The sequence below is a fragment of the Scyliorhinus torazame genome, chromosome 15 (genome assembly GCF_047496885.1).
Source record: "Scyliorhinus torazame isolate Kashiwa2021f chromosome 15, sScyTor2.1, whole genome shotgun sequence".
In the NCBI taxonomy this organism is placed as follows: Eukaryota; Metazoa; Chordata; class Chondrichthyes; order Carcharhiniformes; family Scyliorhinidae; genus Scyliorhinus; species Scyliorhinus torazame.
In genome coordinates this window covers 103,485,572-103,509,222 of record NC_092721.1, presented here as the reverse complement: position 1 = coordinate 103,509,222, position 23,651 = coordinate 103,485,572, and the positions used below count along the sequence as shown (strand labels likewise).

Here is a 23,651-nt window from a genome sequence, read left to right as displayed (position 1 = left end):
TTCTAACTGAACTTGAATGCTTCCGCTTTTCAGTGTGAGCCTCTAGTTGCTAAGTAACCACATACTTTTTTTTTTTTAAAGCCTGCAATTGCTTTTACATCAAAAACATCTTTGCTTAGCATGACATTTTAACCGTTTTTTAGCACACAAATACAGAAACACAAATTGAGCTTCACTTAAACTGATAGCTTGATTTATATTGGTATTGTGGGTATTAGAAATAATAGGCGGGATTCTTCAGAAACCGGTGGGGCGGACAATTCCAGCGCGAAGGAGTGGCGTGAACCACTCCGGCGTCGGGCCGCCCCACACCTTCAGGGGCTAGCCGGCGCTGGATGGTTTGCGACAGGCCGGTTGGCACGGATCGCGGGCCAGGCCACCATGGGGGCACCCCCACTGCGTGTGTCGTCTCTCCCCCCCCCCCCCCCCCCCCCCGAGGACCTTGGAGGCCGCCCGCGAAGCCAGGTCCCACCGGTAAGTACCTGTCGTAACATATGCCGGCGGGACCTGCCGAATATGGGCAGCCACTCGGCCCATCGCGGGCCGGAGAATGGCCGACCGGTGCTGCGCATTTCCCGCCCCCGCCAAATCCCCGGCGCCGGAGAATTCGGCAGCCAGCGGGGGCGGGATTCACGCCGCCTCCCAGTGATTCTCCGACCCGGCGGGCGGTCGGAGAATTCCGCCCAAGGTATCTCTGTTTCCTAACATCGCTCAACTGGTGTGAAAGCTGCCCCCATACCTATATAAAGTCATAGTGGGTCTAAAACGCTATATTTCTACAAATCAATGTTGTCAAAATATGAATGCAGCTAACTAATGAATTTAATGTTTTGGGCAGTTTTGGGCCCCGTATCGAAGGTAGGATGTGCTGGCCTTGGAAAGGGTCCAGAGGAGGTTCACAAGAATGATCCTTGGAATGAACAGCTTGTCGTATGAGGAACGGTTGAGGACTCCGGGTCTGTACTCATTGGAGTTTAGAAGGATGAGGAGGGATCTTATTGAAACTTACAAGAAACTGCGTGGCCTGGATAGAGTGGATGTGGAGAGGATGTTTCCACTTATAGGAAAACTAGAAGCAGAGGACACAATCTCAAACTAAAGGGATGATCCTTTAAAACAGAGATGAGGAGGAATTTCTTCAGCCAGAGGGTGGTGAATCTGTGGAAGCCAAATCACAGTGTCTTTAAGACAGAGATAGATAGGTTTTTGATCAATAAGGGAATCAGGGATTATGGAGAGAAGGCAGGAGAATGGGGATGAGAAAAATATCAGCCATGATTGAATGGGGGAGCAGACTCGATAAGCCGAGTGGCCTAATTCTGCTCCTATGTCTTTTGGTCTTCTAAAAGGGGAAGATGGTGTTTTGGTAACACCACTGAACTAACAATCTAGAGACCTAGAATGCTCTGGTGACATGCGTTCAAATCCCACCACAGCAGCTGGTAGAATTTAAATTCAATTAATAATTATGGGATTGAACACTAGTCTCATTGATGATGAACATGAAACTATCATTATAAAACACATCTGGTTCACTAGTGTCCTCCTTGGAAGGAAAGTTGGCATACTTACGGCATACTTACCTGGTCTGGCTTACAGTGTGCCTCCAGGCCCACTGTGATGTGGTTGGTTCAACTGTTCTGAAATAGCTTAGCAGACCACTCAGTTCAGGGCAAATAGGAACGGGCAACTAATGCTGTCCTTGCCAGTGAAACCCATATTTTGTGAATTTTAACAAAGCTGACAAATTAGGAACCTAATATTTTTAAGCCCGTATGTAAATGACCATCTGTACACCATGCTGTCAAATGAGGACATCAGATTTAAATTCAGGATTTGAAAAAGCAGATATGCAATGATTTTGTGTTGTGTATCTTTAACCAAAAGTTTTTCTGTTTCACCTCAGGCTACAAGGAAGGCTTGAACTAAAATGAGAATAAAAAATAATTTTAAATGAAGATTTATGAGGTTCAGAGTTCTGACTTTGAGGTCAGTCAAAAACAATTACTCAATTAGCTCCAAATAATCATTTAACTAAAATTACCATGACAGTTCAATTTATCTAAAAATAAAGTCCTTCAGGGAAAAATAAATCACACAAGGAACAAATAAACAACATTTAACTTGTCATTTCTACATACCATGTACAATTCACTCTATCCCTTTAGCTTCCAAGGGCAGAAATGTTCTAGATTTCATTCTGTTCCTCAGAAGGAAATCAAGCAAAACTTCAGAATGACGATCTACTTCACATGATATATTATTTTATCCTTGACCAATTGTATTTCCTTATATTTGCATAGCAGCAGCAGCACAAACTACTCCCAAAAGTATTATGCATCCTGATCCTTAGTCATCACAGTTCCGAAGCAGATGTCTAAGCAGCTTTTCTTTTCATGGCACTAATTGATACAGTATTAGAAATTTTGCAGGGAAACTGGTGCATCAGGAACCTGTAAAAATAGTGCAATATATAATCAACAGTGATTGAGCCTGTATTTCATTCCACTGGTTCTTTCAAAGTTCATGTTAAATAACCTGTTCAATTATCCATTAAATCAGCATTCTAATTACATGTAATCACTTTTTTTAAACCAATGAAGTACCCTTGTGAACCTTCCTTCACAACTTGCAGTCACAATTGTCATTTTTATTGCCCTTCTTCAGGACATGTGTTTTAAAAAATCACTGCTGACATGCAAGGGAGGGGAAAACTGTTTCATTCTTCAGGATTAGGTTCTTTCATTAGATTCAAAACCACTAACAATCTGGACAAGTCGGAATACTACTTCCCCACTTGGTGCTTGCCATACAATACAAAACTCAACAACAAATTAAAACAAGAAATACTAAAAATGTTTAGTATGCTTATTAGCACTGATAACAAAAATAAAGGTAGCACTTTGGTCGTAGCTTATATCAGAATTGGAAGAAGGAAGCTCCTTTATGTGGGTGAAAAAGCAAAAGGACAGAACAATGCGTACAAGTAGTCATCATTGTTAATCCCATACGGTCTAAAGACATGTTACCTGTCATTTCTGTCCTGTATTCATATGGGTGTTTACCTCTATTTTGGTTGGCAAAATTCATTATTTTTAGAACTTGTACTAATGTGGGGCATAGAGAGCTCCTATAATAATGACATATTAACGCTTGACAAAGATACTTAATATTTCAAAAGCAACATAATACAAATATTGGAAATCTGAAAATAAAACAGAAAATGTTGGAAATACTCCGGTCAGGCAGCATCTGTAGAGAGAAAATCCATAGTTTTGATAAAAGGGTCAATGACCTGAAACATTAACTCTGTTTTTTATTCATAGAAGCAAGATGAGGTGGAGTATTTAATTTGGACCATTTTGAATACAAACTCACTGGCCATAATAAATCATTGTATTCAAACAGCCATGACTATCTAGATGGACCACAGAATGACCTCCTTAATCATTCTGAAACCATTCTTTTTAGCATATATTATAAGCATCGTCTCTGTGCAATGCACATCATTTGCTGGCTGCATTTCATGTACAGAAATGGTCCAGCCTGCTTTTCATCTCATCTTGTGCATCACCTATGCATCATCATCATACCATCATGCATGCTTTATTGTTTCTTGCTCTTACTTATTATTCCTTCTTGGGATATGACCCAGTGATGGGGCGGCACTATATTTCCAAGTCAAGACTGAAAGATTTGGCAACCTGTGGGGGAGGGGATGGGCGGCGAAGACAGGAACTTGGAGGTAGCCTTGTTCTCATGCACGTGCTGCACGTGCCCTTCTAGGCGATAGATGTTGTGGTTTGGCAGGTGCTACTGAAGTAGTCTTGGCAAGTTGCTGCAGTGCATACTGAAGATAGAACACATTATAATCACTGTGCACTGGTACTGGAGGAAGTGAACATTTCAACTCAATTGGCTGCCAATCTAGCAGACTGCTGTGTCCTGGACGCTGATGAGTTTAATGTTGTTGCAGGTCCACCCATCCAGCAACTGGAGGATATTCCATCAGACACCTGACCTATGCCTTGTAGGTGCGAGAAAAACTGGGAGAGACAGAAAGAGATGAAAGAGAGATTCTCTCCTCTTACTTCCATGGACCATTTTCTGCAGTTTACAGTCAAACTGTGGAAGAAGTTATTCCAATCCAAGAAGCAAACCTTTTTTTAAACTTATCAAAAAATTGTATTCTCTTTAAATTAAGTGTCAGGTTGGTTTTGTTAGGAGCACCTACCTTGTTGAGAATGAGGATGTGGGTTGAAGGACTTTATAGGCTATATCCTCAAGATGAGGTGACGTGGGAGCCCTGTAAAAATGGTGACTGGGACAGATTCCATGATTCCTGACTTTGAGTGCTTTTTAGGAAAGTGGACTGGCTCAGGTCACAAGCCTGTACCCATTGGCGGGCTCCATTACATGTGATAGGCAATGTTTACTCGGGGGCTCAGCTGTTTCAGTGACCTAATAGATGTCTGGGTTCTCAGCCAAGAAAACATAAAACTTGACTGAGAGCCCAGAAATTCATTAGTCTGTTGGAAGACTGGATTTATTCTCATTTATAATTTATTAAAACATTGCAGGTCTTAGTGAGGAATTTTCAATTTTATTTGTTGAAAACCACACTGTTTTCTGCCTTGCTAACACACAACATGCCATTCTGGGAATTGATTTGACACTCCAAAGTCATGAAAAGTCCATAGGATGCTATCAACATGACAAATTGCCAAATGACATTTAATAATAATAATAATATTTATTGTCACAAGTAGGCTTACATTAACACTGCAATGAAGTTACTGTGAAAAGCCCCTAGTCGCCACACTCCGGAACCTGTTTGGTACTCAGAGGGTCTATAACATATACAGATACACAGGGGTACACAGATTACCTAACAGCACGTCTTTCGGGACTTGTGGGAGGAAACTGGAGCACCCGGAGGAAACCCACGCAGACACGGGGAGAACGTGCAGACTCTGCACAGACAGTGACCCAAGCGGGAATCAAACCCGGGACCCTGGCGCTGTGAAGCAACAGTGCTACCCACTGTGCTACCGTGCCGCCCAAAAGATACAGAAGTCTGGAGACCCGCACATCCATACATAGGAACAGCTTCTTCCCCACAGCTATTGGATTCAACGACTCTTCCCCCGGACTGATCTGTTCCCTGTAAGAACGCTATTCACAACGCCCTATGCTGCTCTCCAATCACTATTTGTTGATGTACCATTTGTCAATGTACTCAGTCGATTATTCTTTTGTCTACTATGTACACTTTGGATGTTCCCTTGGCCGCAGAAAAATATTTTTCACTGGACTTCGGTACATGTGACAATAAATATCAATTAATCAATCAATACCCCCCCCCCCCCCCCCCCTTCGTCTTTAGTTTACCTTACTTTTTTGTTCTCTTTCTCTCGGAGAAGGTGAGTGAATTTGGTCTTCCTGGTCTAGCTGGCCTGCCTGGATCTGAGCTCTGCACTGGCCCGGCTTGGGTCGCGCTAGAAGTTGGCCTGTGCCACACTTGTCGGCACCTCTGCTACCTTGCCACAATCCTCGGGCCCCAAACTCCATGGCTGTTTTTTCTGCTGAGGACATCCGATTTTTGTTTAAGTTTCCCTTCGATCGGGCAGACAAGCCGGAAGGGAGCCACTCGAGATGCGACCGGTCGTGTTTGTTATTAAATCAGAGTCCTCAAACTGTTGTCGATGTAAACTGATCATATTCCAGAAGAATCTTGGGCTTCTAAGTAGCTAGATGCACTCAACCACATTTTTCCATTCATTACTATTTAACATTTAGTCAGCACACAATTTATAAACATTGCCATGTTCTTACTTCCATTTTCTGGTCGATGTTAACATTACTATTAACAATTTTTCAACAGCAATGTAGAAATCAGAATATATACGCTATGAATAACCCATTTGAATTTGGGCTTGTAGAATGGGCCTTTTTTTTTTGCAAGGGATACTTCCAGCACAGGATTGCATTTACAGCTCTAAAGCCTGTTTTCATTGCTTAAAATATCAACCCATTTCTTAAGCAAACAGCACAATAAAGATGAAAATAATACCTTTCAAAATGTAAGATCTCTTCTATACAGTACAAATATCTTCTGAAACATACCTAGTAGTGCTTGAAACAAGCCACTTTTGAAGATATTTATAACTCTTTCAACAGCATTTTTCAGTTGCCTTTCCTCTGGTTTCTTCAGCTTTGAACAGTAGTCCTCAAGAAGCAATAAAGCACGCTGGGTATCTGAAAGACAGGAAGAAAAATGTCTTAAGGCAAAGATAAACTATTTTCAGAATGAATCTAAACCAGAATATACAAATATTTTTACTGGCTTATTTTAGGCCATCACCTCTTCCTGGGTCATCAGCTCCAATTTTGGCTGCAATTAATGAGTCAACAGCAACCTCTTTATATGCTACATAACTAATCAGTGAGAGCTGAAAAGTAACACAAGATGGAATTCTTTGTGACTTCAATTCCTCCTGAAGGCTAAGTTCCCAAGCTTCCCTGGTGCTCAACCCAACAAACAAGGCAATTTTTTGTGTGGACATTCCCATATGCAAATCTGAAATAAATTCAAGGATATGCCCGTTAAGTACTAATCATTACTAAAATAAAACTATTCACTTTTTGAACTAGCAATATGAAAAAGGCTTCTGCTATACCTTCCACTAGAATATATGAAGTGTCATCCAAAACTGTAACGTTACAAATACATTTTTAAGCCTTTTCCGGCGTCGCCTACTGGGTCCAATAAATGCATTTTTAAAAACTGCCAATCTCAAAAAATATCTTCAAACATACGCAACTACCCAAAGTGTATTCAAATTACATCTGCATGACAAAAAAATTGACACATTAGTCTCCAGTCCGCTGCTGAATTTCAGTAGAATTCTCCATACATTCCACAAAGATTTCTTAAACTCTTAATAGTAAATGATACAATCACCTTAAAACTCAATACTCATGCAATCTATTGATGTTGAAGTCTAAACTCAGCTATTTATTTGACTACTTTCAATTTGTCTTCTCTTACATTTTAGCATCATCCTGAAATATTAACCCTCCTGGAAGGTGACTTGTGTTTATCCATAGTATCCCTGCAACACTCTCCAAACGAGCACGCTCCTTGTGTTCCATTAACCCCACGCATTGATCATGCCCAACCCGCACATCTTTAGTCTGTGGGAGGAAGCCGGGGCATCTGGAGAAAACCCATGCAGATACAGGGAGAACATGCAAACTCCAAACCCAAGGCCAGAATTGCATCTGGGTCCCTGGCACTGAGGCAGCAGTGATAACCACTGTGCCACCGTGCCTTCCTTTATATAATGCCTTTACAATCACAGGAAGCACCAATAAGTACTTTTGATGTGTAGTCATTGTTGCAATGGAAGAAACAAAGGCTCCAATTACTGCACAACAAGCTCCCAAAAGCAGCAATATAACAATGACAATATTGTGTGTATGAGTAATGTAGCTGCAGAGATATAAATTGGCCAGGAATTGGGGATAACTCCCGGGCTCTTCAAAATAGTATTATGGAGGGCAGCATGGTGACGCAGTGGTTGGCACTGCTGCCTCACGGCACTGAGGTTCCAGGTTCGATGCCGGCTCTGGGTCACTGTCCGTGTGGAGTTTGCACATTCTCCCCGTGTTTGCGTGGGTTTCGCCCCCACAACCCAAAGATCCGCAGGTTAGGTGGATTGGCCACCCTTAATTGGAAAAAATCAATTGGGTACTCTAAATTAAAAGTAGATAGTACCATGGGATTTTTACATCTACCGGAGAACGCAGATCTGGGTCGGTATTCTCCGAAGATGGAGGTATGTCCGCAAGCCTGCCGGAAAACGGGCGCGAATCACTCCAGGCTTTTTTTCCCAACAAGCCCGGAGTGAATTTCCGGTTTTAAGAGGGATAGCAGGGCCCTGGCGTGCGCCCCGCAGTGCCTGTTGCAGATACGGGGCCCTGCACTCACAGCCACGAGTCCGAGCTCCCGCTGGTGGAACCAGGTTGGAACCACGCTGGCGGAACTCGGCTGGTCGATCAGAGAATAACCGCGCCTATTTCAATGGCCCCCAACCGGCGCCGCAGCGACCACACACGCGCGGCTGGAGCCGATTCTCCAGTCCGCGGAGAATCGCGTCCCGGCGCTGCACGTCTGAAACCCACATTCTCCGCACCCGCGCCGAGCGCGATTTCGGCTCGGAGTATCCGGGCCCTGATCTTCAGTTTGGATTCTGCAAGGGCCACTCAGATCCTGACCTCATTACAAGCCTCAATCCAAACATAAACAAAGAGCTGAACTTGAGAGGCGAGGCGAGAATGACTCCCCTTAATCTCAAGGCAGCATTTGACTGTGACATCAATAATAATATTAATAATCACTTATTGTCACAAATAGTTTTCAATGAAGTTACTGTGAAAAGCCCCGAGTCGCCACATTCCGTCGCCTGTTCGGCAAGGCTCGATAATTTGGAAGGTGGAGGAGACGGTCACAGAGTATAATGATCAGAATGCCTCGTTGGATGCAGGGGTTACGCTATTGGTGGAGAGGCAGAAGATATTAAAGGCCAGGGCCGATGACCTGGAGAATTGTTCCAGGTGCCAGAATTTGTGGAATAGCAGGCTGCTGCAGGGTATAGAAGGTAGGAGTGCCATGAAGTATGTGGCAAAGAAGCTTGGGAAGCTGGTGGGAGGGGGTCTTTGCGAACATTCCTGAAGTTGACCAGGCCCACCGGTCGTTGAGACAGAAGCCAGGATCTGGGGAGTCGCTGTGGATGATTATAGTTAGACTTCATAGGTACTTGGATAAGGAAAGGATCCGGAGGTCTGCGAAGGGCACTCAAGAATGCAGCTGGGAGGGCCATCCTGTCAGAATTTATCAGGACGTCAAGGCAAAACTGGCAAAAAAGTGGCTCTTTACAAGACCAAGGTGCGTTCTGGAGTGGTGTATCCTGCTCGCCTTTGAGTCATGTTCAGTGATTGAGACTTATTTTGATACGCTGGAGGAGGTGAATGACCTGGTGAAGAAGCATGGACTGGGCGAAAATTGAGTGATGTCGGTTGTTTTTTTAAAAATGTGTTTTGCTATTTCTTTGCCCTTTTTCTGAGTTTGGGGTTCTTTGTTTTTGCTTTTTACTGTTTTGGTGGAAATGTTTGGTGGAGAGTAATTGGTTGTGGGTACCCTTCATGCCTCCGAAATTCGGCACTCCTCAGTCGAAAAGGAGGCCCAAGCGATCGTTGAAGCTGTGCGACATGGGAGGCATTACCTGGCCGGCAGGAGATTCACTCTCCTCACTGACCAGCGGTCGGTTGCCTTCATGTTTAACACACAGCGGGGTAAGATCAAAAACGATAAAATCTTGGTGGAGGATCGAGCTCTCCACCTACAATTACGAGATTTTGTATCGCCCCGGTAAGCTCAACGAGCCCCCCGATGCCGTCCCGAGGTACATGTGCCAGCGCACAAGTGGACCGACTCCGGGCCCTGCACGACGATCTTTGTCACCTGGGAGTCACCCGCTTTTACCACTTCGTTAAGGCCCGCAATCTGCCCTACTCCAGCAGGAAAGTCAGGGCTATCACCAGAGACTGCCAGATCTGCGCGGAGATCTACCGGCCAGACCGTGCGCACCTGAAGGCCTCCCGCCCCTTTGAACGCCTCAGCGTGGACTTCAAAGGGCCCCTCACCTCCCCAACCGCAACACGTACTTTCTTAATGTGGTCGACGAGTATTCCGGACTCCCCTTCGTCATCCCATGCCCCGATATGACATCTGCCACCATCATCAAAGCCCTAAACACCATCTGCGCTCTGTTCGGTTTCCCCGCCTACGTCCACAGCGACTGGGGATCCTCATTTATGAGCGAGGAGCTGCACCAATACCTGCTCAACAGGGGCATTGCCTTGAGCAGGGCGACCAGCTACAACCCCAGGGGAAACGGGCAGGTGGAGCGGGAGAATGGGACGGTCTGGAGGGCCGTCCAGCTGGCCCGAAGGTCCAGAAATCTCCCGGCCTCCCGCTGGCAGGAGGTCCTCCCCGACGCACTTCACTCCATTCGGTCGCTCCTGTGCACCGCGACCAACGAAACCCCCCATGAACGTCTGTGCCTTCCCCAGGAAGTCCACCTCCAGGGTTTCGCTCCCAACGTGGCTGGCAGCTCCAGGACCCGTTCTCCTCCACAAGCACATGCGGCTCCACAAGGTGGACCCGTTGGTTGAGAGAGTACAGCTACTCCATGCGAACCTGCAGTACGTCTACGTAGCGTACCCCAATGGCCGCCAAGACACAGTCTCCCTCAGGGACCTGGCACCCCGCTCCAGGACAATCCGTCCTCCCCTTGCTCACACCGGGAATGAAGAGGATTTCGACTCGCTCATGGAGTCACCGAAGACCAAGCCGACGCCTGAGTCGCCACCAGCACTACGGCGCTCTCAACGACAGATCAAGGCGCACGATTGTCTAAATTTGTAACCTTCTCTGTAATTTTAAAACCAATCTGTATGTATATAGTTTTCCACCACCCCCGCTGGACTCATTATTAACAGGGGGTGAATGTGGTAGTCACCACTGTTGTATTATATTGTATATATGGGTATTACGGTAAGGCCCCTGTACTACAAGTACGGGGGTAGATCCCTGCCTGCTGGCTCCGCCTTATGTGTGTGCTCACCGAACAGCAGCCATTTCGTTTGGTTACGGTTTGGTTCAGGGTTTTAGGAATGGAGGAGTTGAAGAACAAGTAGAGACAAACGTAGAGTGAAATTAGGCAGTCTTTGTGATGGGAGAAGATACCAGGTTATGTTGTAGTTATAAAAGGATTCTGCTTTCGCCTGAAATAATGGCTGTGGAGAGAATTGAAAGGGTGGTGATGGTGCAGATTATATACTAGTTCATCATTAAACTGTAGGAACTAGAACAAGCAGTCTCACAGCACTGGAACAGGGGGAACGAGAGGTGGGAGATAATAGAGCTGAGTGCCAGTCTATATGATTAAGCTGATCCCATAGCATGTGGATAAGGAGGACGGAGCCCATGATCAAGAAATGACAATGTAGTGGCGGGAAGAGAAGCAATTGAAAGCGATTTTCTAGGTTATGATTGGATATGTAAAATTGAAACCAAGTGAGACAGTCAACCAGTGGTCAACCGTATTTAAGGTTGTAGAGACATCAAGGGGAAATGTACGTGATGGTAACACTCAATGCCATTTCCAGACTACATAGAAACAAATTTGATTGGAGTTACAAATATGGGGCGGGATTCTCCGAGCCCCACGCCGGCCGAAGAAACGGCGCAACCACGCCACGCCTCTCCAACGCCGGCACGCGATTCTCCGCTCCTCGGAGAATCGGCGCCATTTGTGCCGGCGCGTTGCCGGTTGGGCGCCGCTATCCGCGGCCGGGCCGCCGATTCTCCGGTCTTGATGGGCCGAGCGGAAACAGCAGAGTCCTGCCGGCGGCGTCCACACCTGCTCGCAACCGGCGGGAACTCTGCGTGCAGGGTCAGGGGCGGCCTGTGGGGGCCTCCGATGGAGTCTCCGATCGGCGGGCCAGCCTCTCCACCCCCGGCCCTATTTTGTTAGGCGGCCGGCCCCTGAACCCTAGTGCCATGTTGCGCCAGGGCTGGCGTGTTGAGGAAGTCCCCCGCACATGTGTGGGTTGGCGCGGCGCCACTGCGCATGCACAGGTTGGTGCAGCGCCCAGTTGGCGCCGGGGGCCAGAATCGGTAGTGCTCATGCCCGTTTCGCGCCGTCGTGAAACGGGACACTCTGCCTCCATTTCAGAGAATCCCGCCCCCGACGTTTCAAGAGAAGAGTACAAATTGAGGTACTAATAGTTTCAAAGTCTTGCGAGGAGGGGCAGTAGGTGCAACAAGAGGAATTGAAAGTGCACTTGTTTGAATGAAGGTGGGAGTTTAGTGATTTTGGTACTTTTGAGAGAGAGAGAGAGAGAGAGAGAGAGAGAGAGAGAGAGAGAGAGAGAGAGAGAGAGAGAGAGAGAGAGAGAGAGAGAGAGAGAGAGAAGACAGTGTCCAGGGAGGTGTTGCCATTTGTTTATTTTTATAAATTTAAAGAACCTAATTATTTTTTACCACCCAATTAAGGGGCAATTTAGTGTGGCCAATCCACCTACCCTGCATATCTTTAGGTTGTGGGGGTGAGTCCCATGCAGACATGGGGAGAATGTGCAAATTCCACAGTCAGTGACCCAGGGCCGGGATCGAACCCGGGTCCTCGGCACCGTGAGGCAGCAGTGCTAACCACTGCGCCACCGTTCTGCCCCAGAGATGTTGCAATTCATAATGAGCAAGCATTGGAGCCAGACAAGAGTTTGGTTAACAGTTTATTGGGTTTAAGAGTAGCAGATGGGGCTGTGGAGAAGGTAAACTCACAATAAAGATAAATAGTAAAAGGGAAAGGAGGGTTCGAGGAGAGAGACAAGAGTGCCGAGATCAGAAATGAGACAGGAAGGGTGCAACTTGAGAAGAGAGCAAAAGAACAGAGAAAAGCAAAATACCTTAAATAATGTTTGAAGAGCAGTGTAATATTTCCTGCTCACAGTTACGGAAATAACAACCGCTACCGTTTATTTACATAGAATTGCAATCCTGAGGCTGGCAGCATTGTGGCTGCAAGTCAGCTTCCAGGATTGTGGCTGCAAGTCAGCTTCCAGGATCAAACTGATACAGAAACCCAGATCCTGGACACGTTATCTTAAAACACTTCACAGGCTATGTGGTGTTGATGTGTAGGTCTCCATTGTAGGAATACACAGCAATCAGTTTGTTCATAACCCAGACTGGTCCCCAGACAGCAATGATCTGCTTTAGTGATATTGGTCGGGGACAAAAGCACTGCAGGAACTCCTTTAACACCAGCGTGCTGCCATGCTGCCACGAGATCCTCTCCATAAAAAGGAACATGTATTTATGTAATGCGTTTCACAACACAGGATATTGCAAGTTTGCTTACTGCCAATGAAGTCCTTATGAAGCCTGGTCAGCAATGCAAGGAAACGACTTCCGGTGACAAGGATGTGCTGAGTAGTCGCATATCAAGTGGCTCGCCCCCTAAGAACCCAGAATTAGACTCTTTTACTCAAAATAGCCCACTAACACGCAAGAAAGTATCCCCTCACCCTATCTAACAACAGCACAAGAGAAGATGCCGAGCAACAGTAGCTCCAGAGGCTGCAAAGAGGCAAAATGTGGCAGAAACCAGAAGGAAGGAACAGTCAAAACAGCAGACGCACCAGCAGACGCACGAGGTGACAAAGTGTCAGCCACACCAGAACAAGAGACTGGCAAACCGCACACAGGGCTCCCCCTCACCGGAGGGCAGATGAAGTTCCTCTCCAGGGAACTAACTCAGAGCTCAGGGAAGAGATAATGACCAACATTCAATCTGTGGTCAAGGTGGCGGTTGCAGAGGCCTTGGCCACCATGCAGGTGTCCCTTGAAAAGGCCGAGAGGCAACCGGAAGCCCAAGGGAACACCATCAAGGAACTAAAAAAAGCCTCAAAAGATCAGAGCGACATGATTGCTGCCCTAGAGATGGAAATAACGAGGTTTGTCACTACGTCAGAAAGTCTGAAAGGGAAAATAGACGACGAAGAGAACTGGTCACAACACCAGAACTCGAGGGTAGTGGGCCTGCCAGAAGGGATCGAAGACAGGGGCCCCACGGACTATGTAGCCCAGATGCTGGGAAACCTGGTGGGAATGGACACCTTCCCCAACCCACCAGAAATAGCCGGAGCCCATCTGTTACTCCGGCCGAAACACAAGGTGATAATTATCAAAATGCACCAGTACAGCACCGGGAAAGAATCCTGCGCTAGGCCAGGCAAACAAGGACCTGCAACTGGGAAGAGCACCAGATCAGGATGTACCAGGACATTGGGGCAGATCTGGCCAAGCGCCAGGCGGTGTTCAACAGGGCAAAGGCGGCCCTGTACAAAAGCAAAGTGAAGTTTAGGATGCTGTATCCGACTAAACTATGGGTCACATTCCAGGGCAGGAAGCTTTCCTTCTCGACTTCTGCAGACGTGGAAAATTTGTCCAGGAAAACGGGCTGGGAAAACAGCAGCAAAGGCAGTGGCAAGAAGATCACCTGAAGGGACTGTATCAACCCAAGAGACACTTTGCGCAGGACTGAACTGCCTCACTCTGAATACGGGATCCAAATGTAAGAATGGACGAGAACAGCAGACCACAAGAGAGAATGAGGAGGATAGCAGAAAGCGAAGTCATATAGTGGGCAAGGGGTAGACATATAGCTGAGCCCAGGAGGGGGGGGGGGGGGCACCACCCTAGCAGGAAAGCTAGGGCCGGGGGGGGGGGGCATCTCCTGCAAAGGAGTGTGTGCCTGGCAGTGGAGTGGCAACTTAGAACACAATGGTACCCCACAAGCAGCCACTTTGGAGGGTTGCTGGGCAAAGGGATTCCCCAGAGTGCATGGGCTCACCCATGTTGGCGGCAATGTTGAATGGCCCCTGAACAAAGGGAAACTCCAGAGCGCAGGGGGAGTAGCAGAGCACCAGTGGTCCTAATTAAACACCCCCAGTGAGACCTCACGGAGTTTATAAGAAGACCATGCTGGAAATCCCCAATATTGACACACACCGACTTATCAATGGGGGGGAATTTTAACCGTGTGCAGGACGCTGAGAGAGACATGTCGAACCCCAAAACAGGGAGGACCTTTAATATGGCAAGGGAACTCGGCATATTCATGGAGCAGATGGGGGCAGTGGACCCATGGCGGTTGGCCCACCCTGGGGAGAAGGGTTTATCACAGAATCATAGGATTTACAATGCAGAAGGAGGCCATTCGGCCATCGAGTCTGCCCCAGACCTTGGAAAGAGCACCCGACTTTAAGCCCACCCTTTCATGCTACCCCGTAACCCAGTAACCCAATCTAACCTTTTTTGGGGGCATTAAGGGGCAGTTTAGCATGGTCAATCCACCTAACTTGCATATCTTTGGACTGAGAGGAAACCGGAGCACACAGACAGTCACCCGAGGCCGGAATTGAACCGAGGCCGTGAAGCTATGAGGCAGCAGTGCTAACCACTGTGCCGGCCAGTTCTCCTTCTTCTCCCAGTTACATAACATATACACCCGGATTGACTTCTTTGTAGTGGGGAAATCGGTGCTTCCAGGGAGAGTAAGAGCGGAATACTCCGTGATCGTAATCTCGACAGTACATAATAAGAATCTTTGTCACAAGTAGGCTTACATTAACATTGCAATGAAGTTACTGTGAAAAGCCCCAAGTCGCCACATTCCGGCACCTGTTCGGATACACCGAGGGTGAATTCAGAATGCCCAAATTACCTAACAGCCTGTCTTTCGGGATTCGGGACTTGTGGGAGGAAACCGGAGCACCCGGAGGAAACCCACACCGACACAGGGAGAACGTGCAGATTCCGCACAGGCAGTGATCCAAGCGGGAATCGAACCTGGGAGCCTGGTACTGTGAAGCAACAGTGCTACCGTGCAGATGTGAAGTTGGAGATGGGCAGTGCCCAACGCCATGGAGATTGGACACGGCCCTCCTTGCCAACAAAGCTTTCCTCGAGAAAATATCAGAGTAATATACTCATCTATGGCCTAACAACTGATTGGGAGGTCTCACTCTCCACATTCTGTGAGGCACTAACGGCTGTAATCGGGAGTGAAATTATTGCCTCCAAAGCACCAAATGACAGGGAAGAGATGATGGCTATGCAATGGCTAGTCGACTCCATACTGGAGGTAAACCAGCTACTCCATGATCCCTACTAAAGAGCACCTGGTGGAGAGGAAAAAGCTCAAATGGACTTTGACCTGCTATCCATGAGGAAAACAGTGCGCAACTCTACCAGGCATGGAGACAAAGCCAGCAGCCTGCTGGCTCATCAGCTGAAAAAGCAGGCAGCCACAAGGAAAATAGCGCACATTAGGGACAACAGAGGCAAACAAGTAACAGAGCTGGAAAAGGTCACTGACACATTTGAGGCCTTCTATCGGGTGCTGTACACCTCCAAGCCTCCCAAAGGAGACGTGGGGATGAAACAATTCTTTGATGGACTAAACTGCCAGTTGTGGGGAGGTAGGAAACTGGGAGTAGTCATGGAGAGCATCATGCTCTCCATGCAGGTGGAGAAGGCACCCACACCAGATGGATTCCCGGCGGATCTCTACAAACAATTTGTAACGGCACTGGCCCCGCACTTGCGGGGGATGTTCACGGACTCGCTGGCGAGGGGCACCCTGCCACCAGCACTAGCCTCAATCATGCTGATACCCAAAAAGGACAAAGACCCAACAGAATGTGGATCCAACAGACCCACTTGCTGCTCAATGTAGACGTTAAAATATTGGCCAAATTTCTAGCCAGGGGACTGGAGAACTGCATACCAGAGGTAGTTGCAGAGGACCAGACGGGCTTTGTTAAGGGTGTGAGGCACTGTCGCCTGCTGAACGTGATAATGACCCCACCCAGGGAGAGAACACCAGAGGTGATCTTCTCCCTGGACGCAGAAAAGGTCTTCAACAGAAATAACAGAATATATCAGATGAATACGTGACTGAACAGATGGTGTGTGCGCGCATGTGGGGGGGTGGGGGGGGGGGGGGGTTCAGATTCCTGGTGGGACCAGTTCTGGAGAGGAGAGACCTGTACAAACTGGACGGGCTACACCTCGGCAGGACCAGGAGTGATGTCCTTGCTAGAGCAGTTGAGGAGGGCTTAAACGAATATGGCAGAGGTGTGATGAATGGTTACTGTACCCTTAACACCATGTAGGTGATGCCCCTTTAAGACCAGGTTTGGAAGCCTGGGGGACTCCGCCTCCGGCTCCGCCCACCAGGGAGCCGTATACAAGGTGGTGCCCTGTAGGCGGCACTCAGTGAGCACTCATCTCTGTAGCTGGCTAGTTCTCTGCTTATTAAAGCCTTAATTTACCATTCCACACTCTCATGTCGTTATTGAGGGGACTACGATTTAATAAGCAGAGTACATTAGGATGGACGCCAGTCTCAAGCCAGAAAAGCTCAACCTGGAAGCACGGACACCGGAGGCCAAAGAAGTTTTTAAGTACAGGCTCCACTGCTTAGAGGCCTACCTGGAATCTTCGGCAGCTCCCGTCGAAGGGCCTTGCAAGCTGGCCTACTCCACGCCCAGGTGAGCCATAGAATCTCCGCCATGATCGAGAAGGCAACCACTTACGACGAGGCGGTTGAGATCCTGTGAAAGCGTTTCGTCAAACCCACAAATGAGGTACATGCACGGCACCTGCTCTCTACCTGCCGGCAGCGCTCAGGGGAAACGCTGAACGAGTACGTGGAAAAGCTCACCGCACTCGCCAGGAACTGCAACCATCAGGATGTGGCGGGGGAAGTCCACATGAACCTGCACATCCGAGACGCCTTAGTGTCCGGCATCCGTTCGACCTATATCAGGCAGCGCATCCTTGAAAATGGAGCTAAAGACCTTCAGGACACGGTAACACTCGCCACCTCACTGGAAGTGGCCCGCCACAATCTAGGCACATACCCCGCAGACCCTGCGAGCCCCCCTCAGACTTCCCCAGACTTGGCCACACTACGGGTCTGCGCTGCGCAGCGACCCGCCCATACCGGGGGAACACCGTGCTATTTCTTTGGCAGGGCCAGCATCCACGTCAACGCTGCCCAGCCCACTCCACCATCTGCAGCGACTGCGGAAAGAAGGGGCATTTCGCGAGGGTCTGCCTGGCCAGGCCGAAGGCCCAGAAACAAAAAGCTTACCAGGCCCGAAAATCAAGCTCACAGGCCTGCAGGCCCCGCAACGCGGCTGTGCACTGCCGGACAAGCCCCTTTCTGACATGTCATCGGCCTCGTGCGAGTCATGGGGGTGGCCAACTTGGTGGCGGCCATCTTCGAAACCCGACACATGCGACCGACGGCAGTGGCCATTTTGTGAATCCAACTCGGCTGAGGACTCAGACTCCCCGCAACTGGGAGCAATCACCCTCGACCAATCGCGGCCAAAGCACCTGTGGAACTCCATGATACAGGTCCAGATCAACAGGCGCGACACTCCCTGCCTCTTCGACTTTGGGAGCACGGAGAGCTTTGTCCATCCAGAAATGGTAAGGCGCTGCTCCTTGCGCACCTATTCCTCTTCCCAAATCATAGCCCTCGCCTCCGGGTCCCACTCGGTCCAAATCAAGGGGTATTGTATTGCGAATCTCGCAATCCAGGGCGCCGAATAAGCTCGTTTCAAGCTCTATATACTCCCTCACCTCTGCGCCCCCCTGCTGCTCGGTCTGGATTTCCAATGCAGCCACCGAAGCCTGACCCCGAAGTTCGGCGGACCCTTGCCCCCCCCCCCCCCCTCACGGTATGCAACCTTGCAACACTGAAAGCTGCACCCCCCTCACTATTCGCGAACCTCACCCCCGCTATAAGCCCATCACCACCAGGAGCCGGCGGTACAGTGCCCAAGATATGACTTTTATCAAGTCAGAGGTCCAGCGTTTACTGAAAGAGGGGGTCATAATGACTTCCGGGTGCGGCGATGACCAGCTGAGTCGCACGTTTCGGCAGCTCCCTGTGAAACGGACTTTTGGGCTCTTGATAGGAGCCCCAACGGCAATTTTAACGGCTGAAAACACCGTGCGGTAAACCAGAAGGGTGTTCCCCCTGGACACGGATGGAAAAAGGAGAGGAAAGTGGCCGGATTGCAGCGGATCCTTTGGAACAACGGCAAGGAAGGCAAGCAGAAACCAAGATGGCGTCGGAAGGTGGCAGTTTCATATGGGGCCCTGAACAACAAGAGTTTTTGAAACGCTGCGTGGAGGAGATAAAAAAGGAAATGAAGAAAGAGTTGTTGGCCCCGATATTACAGGCGATTGAAGGGCTGAAAGAGGAACAAAAGACCCAGGAGCAGGAGCTTCGGGTCATGAAGGCGAAAGCAGCAGAGAATGAAAACGACATACAGGGCCTGGTGGTGAAGTCGGAGATACAGGAGGCACACCAGAAACGATCTGTGGAGAGGTTGGAGGCACTGGAAAATAACGCAAGGAGGAACAACTTGAGGATTCTTGGCCTTCCTGAAGGTGTGGAGGGGGCGGACGTCGGGGCATATGTGAGCACGATGCTGCACTCGTTAATGGGAGTGGAGGCCCCGACGGGTCCGTTGGAGGTGGAGGGAGCATACCGAGTTATGGTGCGAGGATCGAGAGCAGGAGAAGCTCCCAGAGCCATAGTGGTGAGATTTCTCCGTTTTAAGGATAGAGAAATGGTCCTTAGATGGGCGAAGAAAACTCGGTGTAGTAAATGGGAGAACGCGGTGATCCGCGTCTATCAAGATTGGAGTGCGGAGGTGGCGAGAAGGAGGGCGAGCTTTAATCGGGCCAAAGCGGTACTTCACAAAAAAAAGATAAAGTTTGGAATGCTGCAACCGGCAAGACTGTGGGTCACATATCAAGGGAGGCACCACTACTTTGAGACGGCGGATGAAGCGTGGACTTTTATTGTAGAAGAAAAATTGGAATAATTGGACTACGAAAATGAACGTTTGGACAAAGTGGTGGGACGAGTGGGGGGGGGGGGGGCGAAGAGGGATTGTATGATTAATCCTGCGGTATGGTAACTTTTCTTTCTCCCACAGGTGGTGATGGGGGGAGGTGGGGAGGGAGAGGAGATGGGGCGTTGGCCATGGGAGGCGGGGCCGAGGGAGAGGCGCGGGCTTGGTTCCCGCGCTATGATAATTATGGCGGGAATAGAGAAGCAGGAAGGAGGGGGCGCCGCACGGGGCGAGCCGTGATCACGGGGGGGGAAGCCGAGGTCAGCCAGAGTTTGCTGACTTCTGGGAGCAACATGGGGGGAGTAATTACGCTAGCGGGGGGTCTAGCGGGGGGGGGGGGGGGGGGAATTACTGGGTTGCTGCTGCTGGGGAAAGGGGGGAGTGGGTGCGGGAAAGGATGGGCGGGGGGGCACCGTCTGGGAGAAATACAGCCGCGTGGGAACTGGGCGAGAAGCTGGAAAAAGATGATGGCTAACCGGCAAGGGTGGGGGGTGGGAAGCCCCCCAACTCGGCTGATCACGTGGAACGTGAGGGGGCTTAACGGGCCGATAAAGAGGGCACGAGTACTCGCACACCTTAAGAAACTTAAAGCAGATGTGGTCATGTTACAGGAAACGCACCTGAAACTGATAGATCAGGTTAGGTTGCGCAAAGGATGGGTAGGGCAGGTGTTCCATTCGGGGCTGGATGCGAAAAACAGGGGGGTGGCTATATTAGTGGGGAAGCGGGTAATGTTCGAGGCAAAGACTATAGTGGCGGATAACGGGGGCAGATACGTGATGGTGAGTGGCAAATTACAGGGAGAGATGGTGGTGTTGGTAAACGTGTATGCCCCAAATTGGGACGATGCCAATTTTATGAGGCGAATGCTAGGACGCATCCCAGACCTAGAGACCGGAAAGCTGATAATGGGGGGAGACTTTAACACGGTGTTGGAACCAAGGCTGGATAGGTCGAAGTCCAGGACTGGTAGGAGGCCGGCAGCAGCCAAGGTGCTTAAGGATTTTATGGAGCAGATGGGAGGGGTGGACCCGTGGAGATTCAGTAGACCTAGGAGTAAGGAGTTCTCGTTTTTCTCCTATGTCCATAAAGTCTATTCACGCATAGACTTTTTTGTGTTGGGTAGGGCATTGATCCCGAGGGTGAGGGGAACGGAATATACGGCTATAGCCATTTCGGATCATGCCCCACACTGGGTAGACTTGGAGATAGGGGAGGAAACAGGAGGGCGTCCACCCTGGAGAATGGATATGGGACTAATGGCGGATGAGGGGGTGTGCTTAAGGGTGAGGGGATGCATTGAAAAGTACTTGGAACTCAATGACAATGGGGAGGTTCAGGTGGGAGTGGTCTGGGAGGCGTTGAAGGCGGTGGTTAGGGGGGAGCTGATATCAATAAGGACACAAAGGGAAGCAGGAGAGTAAGGAACGGGAGCGGTTGTTGCAAGAACTTTTGAGGGTGGACAGACAGTATGCGGAAGCACCGGAGGAGGGACTGTATAGGGAAAGGCAAAGGCTGCATGTGGAATTTGACTTGCTGACCACAGGCACTGCAGAGGCACAATGGAGGAAGGCGCAGGGTGTACAGTATGAATATGGAGAGAAGGCGAGCAGATTGCTGGCACACCAATTGAGGAAAAGGGGAGCAGCGAGGGAAATAGGGGGGGTGAGAGACGAAGATGGAGAGACGGAGCGGGGAGCGGAGAGAGTGAATGAAGTGTTTAAGACATTTTATAAAAAATTGTATGAAGCTCAACCCCCGGATGGGAGGGAGAGAATGATGGAGTTTTTGGATCGGCTGGAAATTCCCAAGGTGGAAGAGCAGGAAAGGATGGGATGGGGAGCACCGATCACGGTAGAAGAAGTGGTGAAAGGAATTAGGAACATGCAGACGGGAAAGGCCCCGGGACCGGACGGATTCCCAGTTGAATTTTACAGAAAATATTTGGACTTGCTCGCCCCGCTACTGACGAGGACCTTCAACGAGGCAAAGGAAAGGGGACAACTGCTCCCGACTATGTCAGAAGCAACGATATCGCTTCTTTTAAAGAAGGAAAAGGATCCGCTACAATGCGGGTCCTACAGACCAATCTCCCTCCTCAATGTAGATGCCAAGGTCTTGGCCAAGGTAATGGCAATGAGAATAGAGGAATGTGTCCCGGGGGTGGTTCATGAGGACCAAACTGGGTTTGTGAAGGGGAGACAGCTGAACACGAACATACGGAGGTTGTTAGGGGTAATGATGATGGCCCCACCAGAGGGTGAAACGGAGATAGTAGTGGCGATGGATGCCGAGAAAGCATTTGATAGAGTGGAGTGGGATTATCTGTGGGAGGTGTTGAGGAGATTTGGGTTCGGAGAGGGGCATGTTAGATGGGTGCAGCTGTTGTATAGGGCCCCAGTGGCGAGTGTGGTCACGAATGGACGGGGATCGGCATATTTTCAGCTCCATAGAGGGACAAGGCAGGGATGTCCTCTGTCCCCATTACTGTTTGCACTGGCGATTGAGCCCCTGGCGATAGCGCTGAGAGGTTCCAAGGGATGGAGGGGAATACTTAGGGGAGGAGAAGAACACCGGGTATCTTTATATGCGGATGATCTGCTACTATATGTGGCGGATCCAGCGGAGGGGATGCCAGAAATAATGCGGATACTTGGAGTTTGGGCATTTTTCAGGGTATAAATTGAACATGGGAAAGAGTGAGCTGTTTGTGGTGCATCCAGGGGAGCAGAGTAGAGAAATAGAAGACCTACCGTTGAGGAAGGTAACGAGAGACTTTCGTTACCTGGAGATCCAGATAGCTAAGAATTGGGGCACATTGCACAGGCTAAATTTGACGCGGTTGGTGGAACAGATGGAGGAAGATTTCAAGAGATGGGATATGGTAGCATTGTCAATGGCAGGGAGGGTGCAGGCGGTTAAGATGGTGGTCCTCCCGAGATTCCTTTTTGTGTTTCAGTGTCTCCCGGTGGTGATCACGAAGGCTTTTTTCAAAAGGATAGAAAAGAGTATCATGGGTTTTGTTTGGGCCGGGAAGACTCCGAGAGTGAGGAAGGGATTCTTACAGCGTAGTAGGGATAGGGGGGGGCTGGCACTACCGAGCCTAAGTGAGTATTATTGGGCCGCTAATATTTCAATGGTGAGTAAGTGGATGGGAGAGGAGGAAGGAGCGGCGTGGAAGAGATTAGAGAGGGCGTCCTGTAGGGGGACCAGCCTGCAGGCTATGGTGACAGCCCCATTGCCGTTCTCACCAAGGAACTATACCACGAGTCCGGTGGTGGTAGCTACACTGAAGATTTGGGGACAGTGGAGACGACATAGGGGAAAGACCGGAGCACTGGGGGGGGTCCCCGATAAGAAACAACCATAGGTTTGCCCCGGGGGGAATGGATGGGGGATATGGAATGTGGCAAAGAGCAGGTATAACGCAATTGAAAGATCTATTTGTGGATGGGAAGTTTGCGAGTCTGGGAGCGCTGACCGAGAAATATGGGTTGCCCCAAGGGAATGCATTCAGGTACATGCAATTGAGGGCTTTTGCGAGGCAGCAGGTGAGGGAATTCCCGCAGCTCCCGACACAAGAGGTGCAGGACAGAGTCATCTCAAAGAAATGGGTGGGGGACGGTAAGGTGTTGGATATATATAGGGAAATGAGAGACGAAGGGGAGACTATGATGGATGAACTAAAAGGGAAATAGGAAGAAGAGCTAGGGGAGGAGATTGAGGAGGGGATGTGGGCAGATGCCCTAAACAGGGTAAACTCGTCGTCCTCGTGCGCCAGGCTAAGCCTGATTCAGTTTAAGGTATTACACAGGGCACATATGACTGGAACACGGCTCAGTAAATTTTTTGGGGTGGAGGATAGGTGTGCGAGGTGCTCGAGAAGCCCAGCGAATCATACCCATATGTTTTGGTCATGCCCGGCACTACAGGGGTTTTGGATGGGGGTGACAAAGGTGCTTTCGAAAGTAGTAGGAGTCCGGGTCGAACCAAGCTGGGGGTTGGCTATATTTGGGGTTGCACAAGAGCCGGGAGTGCAGGAGGCGAAAGAGGCCGATGTTTTGGCCTTTGCG

At 49.3% G+C, this 23,651-nt stretch overlaps 1 protein-coding gene across 8 annotated transcripts in view; it reads right to left on the bottom strand.

The window, feature by feature from the left end:
- LOC140391729 (disks large homolog 2-like) overlaps positions 1 to 23,651 on the bottom strand; it is a 1,606,854-nt gene that overhangs the window by 1,556,175 nt on the left and 27,028 nt on the right. For all 8 annotated transcript variants that reach the window (XM_072476520.1, XM_072476521.1, XM_072476522.1 and 5 more), the window contains one exon: positions 6,127 to 6,258. In XM_072476520.1, the coding sequence (XP_072332621.1) occupies positions 6,127 to 6,258 (132 nt within the window). The remainder of the gene's footprint in view (positions 1 to 6,126; positions 6,259 to 23,651) is intronic.